Below are 10000 nucleotides of genomic sequence, written 5' to 3'. Positions count from 1 at the left end.
GGGCTGTGGCGTGTGCTGTGGCGTGGGCTTTGGCGTGGACTGTGGCGTGGGCTGTGGCGTGGGCTGTGTCATGACTGAAGTTCCTAGCATTACAGTAGACATGAGCATGCTATCCTGAACTATAATTAAGACAAATACTATCATGTTAACTACACAAACAAAGATACATGCAACGGCAGCATGGACATAAAATTGTGCACTTAGTTCTCAATAACGCACACGGTAACACAACAGAAGCTTCATAGAAGTAGCGTGCAACTTTAGGAGCAGCTGTACTCATGTCCGCAGCGAACTACAAAAGGAAATGGCGAAGTTGCGCATGTGCGCAAAAGCGTGAGTCCAAGGAGTGACGTAGGCTCATCAGTCCAGCAGGGAGATTTCCACACAACACCAGCAGAGCAGGACAAATCCATTCATCCATTGATACGTTTCAACATCTCACTATGGTCATTAAAGATTAAATACAGTCTCAGTCACAGGTCGGGAAATTAAAATTGTGAATCGTGAGTTAATGTCTATCGTTTCATCCCCGGAAATACTTAAAGTACTACAAACTTGTATTTACGTACAGTAAGTACCTGAGTAGTGTGTCTCTCTGTGTGTGTGTGTGTGTATGTTTGTGTGTGTGTGTGTGTGTGTGTGTCTGTGTGTGTGTGTATCTGTGTATGTGCGTGTGTGTGTGTGTGTATCTGTGTGTGTGTGTCTCTGTGTGCTTGTGTGTGTGTGTGTATCTGTGTGTGTGTGTGTATGTGTGTGTCTGTGTGTATCTCTGTATCTGTGTATGTTTGTGTGTGTGTGTGTGTCTCTCTCTCTGTGTGTCTCTGTGTCTATGTGTGTGTGTGTGTGTGTGTGTGTGTGTCTGTGTGTGTGTGTATCTGTGTATGTGCGTGTGTGTGTGTGCGTGTGTGTGTCTCTCTCTGTGTGTCTCTGTGTGTGTGTCTCTGTGTCTCTGTGTGTGTGTGTGTGTGTGTGTGTGTCTCTGTGTATCTGTGTGTGTGTGTGTGTGTGTGTGTGTGTCTCTGTGTCTATGTGTGTGTGTGTGTGTGTCTGTGTGTGTGTGTGTGTGTGTGTGTGTGTGTGTGTGTGTCTCTGTGTGTATGTGTGTGTGTGTGTGTGTCTCTCTGTGTGTCTCTGTGTGTGTGTGTGTGTGTGTGTGTGTGTGTGTGTGTGTGTGCGCGCATCTGTGTATGTGTGTGTGTGTGTGTGTCTCTGTGTTTGTGTGTGTGTGTGTGTGTGTGAGTGTGTGTCTCTGTGTGTCTCTGTGTGTGTGTGTGTGTGTCTGTGTGTGTGTGTGTGTGTGTGTGTGTGAGTGTGTGTGTGTGTGTGTGAGTGTGTGTGTCTCTGTGTCTATGTGTGTGTGTGTGTGTGTGTGTGTGTCTGTGTGTGTCTGTGTGTGTGTGTGTCTGTGTGTGTGTGTGTGTGAGTGTGTGTGTGTGTCTGTGTGTGTGTGTGTGTGTGTGTGAGTGTGTGTGTGTGTGTGAGTGTGTGTGTGTATCTGTGCGTGTGTGTGTCTGTGTGTCTCTGTGTGTGTATATCTTGTACTACAGTAGGTACCTGAGTAAATGTACTCTGCTCTGTTAAAACCCACCAAAGACGAGAGAAGGTCCATATTGATTACCCACCTTCCCCGGGGCCGGGGGTCTGATGCTGTCGGGCTGCCAATGGTCCTGGGGGTCCCGGGGCTGCGTGGTCCCTGTCCTGCCCAGCCGTGAGTCCCCTTCCTGGGGCACAGCGTCTGGTCGGCGGCCTCGGAGCTGCTGACCTCCAGGCCGCGGATGAACACGCCCGTGTTTCCTCTGCGCGCCGGCTCGCTGAGGGCGCGGTGACACGGCCCGTAGCGCGCCGCCTCGGGGGTGGACGGGCAGTCGAAGCTCTGCGTCTTCCTGAGCGTCTGACGCCGGACGGACGACAGGAAGGACGAGGAAGAGGAGACGCGGGGGAGAGCTGGGCTGGGGGAGCAGGTTTCTGCTGAGACATCGGAGGAAACGCTACGGAACAGACGCTGCAGCAGGGGCGTCTGCTGTGGCGTGGGCTGTGGCGTGCGCTCTGGCGTGGAGGAGGTGAGGGGAAGCAGTGAGGAGGGGCGAGGGGGCGAGGAGGACGTGCTGCTGTCCTCATCCGTCTCGTGGACGCCCCAGAGTCCCGACAGCGTTCCCCTGGAGGTGGAGGTGGAGGAGGCACATTTTAAATTTAATACAGCTGATTATGTAGGTAGCCATTGGCCACAGAACCTCTTGTGTGAATTTTTTTGGATATTGTTCTGTTAGCTAGGGCCATTTGTGGTAGACCTATGTTAATTTAATTTCAACTGGCTATGTGTCATTAGTATGAGAAACCAATCAGATTTTAACTGGCTCGGGCCGTAGCCTTGTGAGAGCGTCCTGATCTGGCTCCTCAGTTTTCCACTCGCAGATCAGTCTGGCATCTTGAGACCGTGCCGTTCGCCAAACGACCGACCAATCAGCGTTGGTTTTGAGGCAGGTTTAGGTGTGACGCAACGAGAAGCGACTGGCGGCTTCTACGGATGAGATGAGCGTAGCTATCACGCAAGTTTTATCCGAATTAGAAAGTATTCCTTCACTGAAAGAAGAGCAAAAACCGCCACTGGAGGCTTTTCTCAGAGGAAAAGATGTTGTTGCTCTTCTCCCGACTGGTTTCAGCAAGAGTTTGATATATCGTTGATCTGATTGGTTGATTTGGCCGTCTATTACCAACATAGGTGGTGATAGACGGATGGTTTATCCAATCAGCTAACCAGGATTTTCGCCCCTTCCCAAAAGTTCTCCAACAGAAAGTTCCCAGATGGATATGCCGAGCAAATGCCGAGCAATCCATCTGGCCGAGTCCAACCCGGTCTCACGGTAGTTCGTGTAAATGTCACGTTATTTTTAATCTATTGATACGTGTTCACGGGGACGTTTCTCTCATTTTTTTTCTCCGTGGTGGCCAGCACGAAATACCGTACGGGGAAAGGACGCCTCACACGTCGGGAGACGGCCGCGGGGGACGAGAATTGCAATATATCGCAGAATATTGCAATATGTTTAAAATCGCAATAATATCGTATTGTGGCATAAGTATCGCGATCGTATCGAGGCATAAATATTGTGATGATATCGTACAGCGACATAAGTAGTGCGATGATATTGTATCGCGATGATATCGTATCGCGATGATACCGTATTGCGAGATAAGTATCGCGATAATATTGTATCGCGATGATACCGTATCGTGACATAAGTATCGCGATGATACCGTATCGTGACATAAGTATCGCGATGATACCGTATCGTGACATAAGTATCGCGATGATATTGTATCGCGATGATATCGTATCGCGATGATACCGTATCGAGGCATAAGTATCGCGATGATATCGTACAGCGACATAAGTAGTGCGATGATATTGTATCGTGACATAAATAATGCGATGATATCGTATCGTGACATAAGTATCGCGTTGATATCGTATCGTGAGACCTCTGGTGATTCCCGCCCCTACTTTACGAGCCGACTGCATCACTAACTACCTTCTTCTGTGAGTTTTAGACAGACTGTATAAAATAGGTTGTAAAGCTCTGCAGAGCTCTCCCTTCTCTTCAGTGATCCTCTGTGTTTACAGGCTCCTGGTGATGATCAATGGGCTCTAGGTGCCAAAAAAATGTTTGGTACTGCCAATTAGTTTTGTTTTGTCGTGGTTCATGTGTGCAGTAAACATTACACTTTACACGTGAGAAAGAAATCGTGGCTGAAAATCGTGATATCAATTCTAAGCTAAAAAATCGTGATTGATATTTTTCCCCGAATCGTGCAGGCCTAGCCTGATCACCTCTCTGATTACAGACACACAAACCACAACAAACTGAGGAAAGAGGCTTTTCAGTGTGTGTTTACCTGGCTGAGTCAGAGCGCTGGCGGTGGGCGGAGTCCCGCGTGTGCAGCGCGGCCTCCATCTTCCTGTCGAACATCCTCTTGGTCTCCTGACACTTGGACCAGGCGAAGCTCCACTGGCGGAGGCCGCGCTCGCCGCGCAGCTCGCCCGCCACCGTCTTCATCTCCTGGAAACGGGCGTCTGGAATGGGCGAGTGCAGGCGCTGGTAGTCCTCCAGACAGCCAATCACAGCCGTGCATTTGTCCGGCAGCGTGCAGTCCTCCATACTGACAGCAGCTAGCTGACGCATGCCCTCCAGGGCCCAGCCATACGCCTGCACACACACACACACACAGAGAGAGCATTCACTTCCTGTTGGAGCAGTTACAGCACCGCTCTGTCTCCTTACAACCTAGTTATAATCTAGTTATAACTAGATTATAACCTAGTTATAACTAGGTTATAATGACCTAGTAATAACCTCATATATACAATATAGTTTAATATAGTTCACTAAAAATATATTTCACTGCTTATTTTCCTTTAAGTTTAGTTTAACCTTGTGTATGCATGTGTGTGTGTGTGTGTGTGTGTGTGCGTGCGTCGGCGCCACAAAGGAGCCGACCACCGACCTCTTTTCTTTTGAGGCTGAGGGGGGGGGGAGGAGAGAGTGAGGAGCCAATAAAAGAAAAGAGGCCTCCTCACACACACACACACACACACACACACACACACACACACACACACACACACACACACACACACACACACACACACACACACACACACACACACATTACCTCACCACTAAGACAGCCCCTGTTAGAGAGCTGTGGTTGGTTTGTAGTCTGGACACTAACAGAGACATGTAGGGCGTTTTCACACATACCTCATTTGGTCCGGACTTTCGGACTTTTCAGTTTGATCCGAACTAAAATTAGAGGTCTGAAACCTCCCCCGGACCACGGTCCGGATCAAAAGACCAAATTTTGGTCCGACCAAAAGAGGTGGTCTCGGTCCGGACCAAACTGAACCATGGTCCGGTTCGTTTACAGTGTGAAAGCATTTTTTGGATGGTTCGGACTTTCGGACCAAATACAAGAAGCTCTGGCAGGCTCTCCTTGTGTTACAAGACCGGGGAAGCTCCTTTAAGGAATAGCTCGGTGCTTAGTGTGTAGGCTACATGAGAGAGTGACGGTGACTGTGCTCAGAGCAGACAGCTGTCGGCTATCAGAGCAGAGAATACATCAGCAGTTTATTTGTTAAGTGGTAGTAAATGTACACAACAAAACAAAAAGAGCCGCGGCTGTAGGGGAGAGTGCAGTCAGCTGAAAAAAACTCCGACCCAGAGAGAGGAGACGAAAAGACGGGGAAGCCCGCCTACAAACCAATCAATTATAAGTATCTGGAGACGCAGCTCACGTATGTGATGACGGCAGGACGTAGTTTTGTCACGTAGAGATCTTTAGTGCGCTTGCATAACTGCAGTGTGAAACCAAAACTTACCGGATCAAATGTTACAATGGAACAAAAACATGAACCTTGGTCCGGACCTTGGTTCAGACTTTCATGTGTGAAAACGCCCTAAGAGAGGAAGCTGCCTGTCAGCCAGTCTCATCAGTAACTGCTTAATGTTAGTTCATGGTACTGCTGCTAGACATATCTCTACATCTTCTCCATATTACATATTACATAGCCAAATGTATTCTGCTCTTATAACGTAACTGCTAACACACTGCACACATTTAGATTTAATTTATATTACTCTAAACCAGTGTTTCTCAAATGGGGGTACGTGTCCCCCTAGGGGTACTCTGGAGGACTGCAGGGGGTAAGTGTCCCCCTAGGGGTACTTTAGAGGACTACAGGGGGTACATGTCCCCCTAGGGGTACTTTAGAGGACTGCAGGGGGTACGTGTCCCACTAGGGGTACTTTAGAGGACTGCAGGGGGTACGTGTCCCCCTAGGGGTACTTTAGAGGACTGCAGGGGGTACGTGTCCCCCTAGGGGTACTTTAGAGGACTGCAGGGGGTACGTGTCCCACTAGGGGTATTTTAGAGGACTGCAGGGGGTACGTGTCCCCCTAGGGGTACTTTAGAGGACTGCAGGGGGTACGTGTCCCACTAGGGGTACTTTAGAGGACTGCAGGGGGTACGTGTCCCACTAGGGGTACTCTGGAGGACTGCAGGGGGTACGTGTCCCACTAGGGGTACTTTAGAGGACTGCAGGGGGTACGTGTCCCCCTAGGGGTACTTTAGAGGACTGCAGGGGGTACGTGTCCCCCTAGGGGTACTCTGGAGGACTGCAGGAGGTACGTGTCCCCCTAGGGGTACTCTGGAGGACTGCAGGGGGTACGTGTCCCCCTAGAGGTACTCTGGAGGACTGCAGGGGGTACGTGTCCCCCTAGAGGTACTCTGGAGGACTGCAGGGGTACGTGTCCCCCTAGGGGTACTCTGGAGGACTGCAGGGGGTACGTGTCCCCCTAGAGGTACTCTGGAGGACTGCAGGGGGTACGTGTCCCCCTAGAGGTACTCTGGAGGACTGCAGGGGGTACGTGTCCCCCTAGGGGTACTCTGGAGGACTGCAGGAGGTACGTGTCCCCCTAGGGGTACTCTGGAGGACTGCAGGGGGTACGTGTCCCCCTAGGGGTACTCTGGAGGACTGCAGGGGGTACGTGTCCCCCTAGGGGTACTCTGGAGGACTGCAGGGGGTACGTTTCCCCCTAGAGGTATTCTGGAGGACTGCAGGGGGTACGTGAGATATTTACCAAAATGTTTAATAGTAACAAGGCTGTTGTCCAGAACATTGTTCCTCTTTATGTACTTTTTCTTTTTTCTACCAAAAATGTGACATGTGTGTCTCCTTCTTTGGACCTATTCTATCCTTCCTTCTACTTTTTAAAAGTTTCTAGCTTTTTTCAAAGTTACGTCACTGTTTTTGATATTATTTCGACCTGTTCTTGCCTTCCTTCCTTCCGTCTTTCTACCATCTTTTTCCAAGGTTTTGTCTTTTGTACAGTTGTCTCCTTTTCTCATCAGCATTTAAATGCTAATTAAACATTTCCAGTTACCAGGCTGTAGTTTAGTAAATCTATCTCTGTATATAATGTAATATATCCTCTTTATAGACTTTTTTTCAACCAAAATGATTAGCGCTGGTCAGAGGGAACTTGGCTTAAAGAAACTATTCAAAAGGGGATTATTGAGAACAGTTTGAGAACCCCTGCTCTAAACCACCTTCTGTTAACCTACTGTACACTACTGTCTACACTGCACTGTGTTTAATGTCCTGTCTATACTTTGTATATTATGTTGCACTTTTCTGCTCTTTTTGCACTTCTGGTTGGATGCAAACTGCATTTCGCTGTCTCTGTACCTGTACTCTGCACAATGACAACGTTGAATCTAATGTGATCTAATCTAGATATCTTACAGACCTTTCAGTAACCGTTCCACCTCCAAGGGAATACATCCCTGCTCTTACTTTTCACCTCACTATCCTCCTCCTGTTTACACCGCCACGCACAAACCTCAGAAAACGTGGCAAAAATGTCAAAGAAATTTCACAAAAACGTTGAAACCAGATAAAATTGGTTACAATATTTTCTGTGTTTTTAACTTCTACAAGCTGCAAAGAAAGTTGTCAACTATTAAATTAATCTCCAACTATTTTGGTTGTTGATTATAATCAGTTTCAATCTTTCTTTAAATGAAAAAACAGGTAAACTTGTGTGATGTCATCTTGTTACACGTGAGATTACTTCTGCTGCTGGTGGTAACACACACACACACACACACACACACACACACACACACACACACACACACACACACACACACACACACACACACACACACACACACACACACACACACACACACACACAGAGACACACACACACACACACACACACACACACACAGAGACAGAGACAGAGACACACACACACACACACACACACACACACACACACACACACACACACACAGACACACACACACACACACACACACACACACACACACAGAGACACACACACACACACACACAGACATGTGTCATTAATTAGTGATCAGCTGGAGGGAGAAGAGATTCAATTACTGGTCTGGTTAGAGAGTAATCAGATTACTGATGTGTGTGTTTACACTGACAGGAGGTCAGCTGGTTAACAATGTAACCATACAGACCATCACACGCACACACACACACACACACACACACACACACACACACACACACACACACACACACACACACGCATGCACACACACAGCTGACCCAGTGGCCTACTGTGTGTGTGTGTGTGTGTGAGTGAGTGTGTGTGTGTGTGTGTGTGTGTGTGTGTGTGTGTGCGTTTGTTAGTGTGTGTGTGTGTGTCTGAGTGATCTTCTAACTGATTATCTCCTGATGCGTCCTGACCTCAGCAGCCGCTCCGTTCTCACCATCAACTAAAACAGGAAGCAACAAAGCGTGACGTAAAGCTCCATCACCCAAAAACATGTCGGTGTGGATCACTTCTAATTCATATATATATATATATATATATATATATGCCGTATTAGCAGCAGGTCTCGGTGCCCAACCGTAGCGGAGACAGACAGAGTTTGTGACCGTAGTAACAGATGGACGTGACAAGCCTTTTTATCATTTATACATCACACAGAACGGCCAAATATTCTGCTGGAAATTATTCATTCTGTGTTTCATACACATTTATTCATAGAATTTTTGTATCTGTGTTTTTAAAGGAGCCATGCTCATAATTTTGTTCATGCTTTACGTAGCCGGTGTTCTGCAGAATGACAATAAGAAGAATGTTGATTCTTGATTGAGAGCAGCGTGTTGATGTGATGCTGACCAACAGAGACTACAGAAACCCAGAGTGGAGCGTCCTCCCTCACAGATCATCTTTGGTGGAGTTACACACTAGAGGATGGATACCCGGCCGGGTTGGGACAGATATTTAGAAATGATGTTGGGGTTCTGGTCGGGCTCGGTCACATCAGCACAATAAGGCATTGACCATTTTAAATTTAAAACAGCTTATTATGTGGAGAGAATGTGGAGCATCAAGCTCAGATCATGAGAATGTATTTTGGAAATGTGATAAGGTACAACTGTTTTGGAGGACGGTACAAAAAACTTTACAAGACGTGCTGGGATATGAGATTCCTATGTGTTGTAAGGTACTCTCACAGAGGAAAATGTACATGCAGGGGATAGGTACCTGGTAAAAATACTGAGAATAGCTGGTAAAAAAGCTATCACAAGGAAACGGGGTAGAGTGGACCCTCCGACTCAGGAACAATGGATGGACATAATAGAGGAAATCTATGTAATGGAAAAATAAGATTGAGATGATGGAGGACAAATGGCTGAAATGGACATTTTTCAGGACCTTGAACAGCGACAACGACTACTGACAGAACATTAGATACAGAGGAGGAAACAGAGAGAACTAATGAATGAACAAGAGGGAATGCAGCTCCCAACAGGACTGTATTTTGTTTTTGTTTTCTAGTGTGGCTGTGTTTGTCTTTTTGTATTGCCGGATATGGGGTGTACGTGTACAAAATGTGAAAAATCAATAAAAATCAAAGTGAAAGAAACTAAAAAACAGCGTATTATGTAGGTAGCCATTGGCCACAGAACCTCTTGTATGATTTTTTCGGATATCGTTCTGCTAACTTGGGCCATTTGTGGTAGGTATGTTAATTTAACTTCCGCTGGCGATATGATTGGGCCTCACGTCTGTGTTAACGTGAGCTTGTTGCTCCGTGTGAGCTGATGACCTCATCTGTTGACATCTCTGAATGCCTTCCTACAGCTGATTAATAAAAGATTCCACACAAACACACAGACATGTGTCATTAGTGTGAGAAAGAAATGAGATCTGACCTGGGTCAGACACAGGCCGGGCTGGGCCTGATCACCACTCTATTACAGACACACACGCTGAGGAAAGAGGCTTTTCAGTCGGTGGTACAAACTGTAACCGTGTGTCTGTTTACCTGGCAGCCAGGCTCTGGTGACAGACTCTATCCAGGGGCATTCTGGGAAATGTAGGCTCCAGTGTGTCTCTGACTTCATACCAGTGCAGAACTTGATTGACTGACAGATTATTCAACT

At 47.3% G+C, this 10000-nt stretch overlaps 1 protein-coding gene across 3 annotated transcripts in view; it reads right to left on the bottom strand.

Moving 5' to 3' along the window:
* Positions 1–10000, bottom strand: part of plekhg4 (pleckstrin homology domain containing, family G (with RhoGef domain) member 4) — an 80215-nt gene that overhangs the window by 10897 nt on the left and 59318 nt on the right. For 2 of the 3 annotated variants that reach the window (XM_035999201.1, XM_035999200.1), the window contains 2 exons: positions 3901–4205; positions 1623–2180 (listed from right to left, as the gene is read on the bottom strand). In XM_035999201.1, coding sequence (XP_035855094.1) covers positions 1623–2180; positions 3901–4205 — 863 coding nt within the window. Of the gene's footprint in view, positions 1–1622; positions 2181–3894; positions 4206–10000 lie in introns of all 3 variants that reach the window. The other variant, XM_035999199.1, reaches the window with a different exon arrangement.

The sequence above is a fragment of the Sander lucioperca genome, chromosome 3, assembly GCF_008315115.2.
Source record: "Sander lucioperca isolate FBNREF2018 chromosome 3, SLUC_FBN_1.2, whole genome shotgun sequence".
Classification (NCBI taxonomy): Eukaryota; Metazoa; Chordata; class Actinopteri; order Perciformes; family Percidae; genus Sander; species Sander lucioperca.
This window is presented reverse-complemented; position numbering and strand designations above follow the sequence as displayed.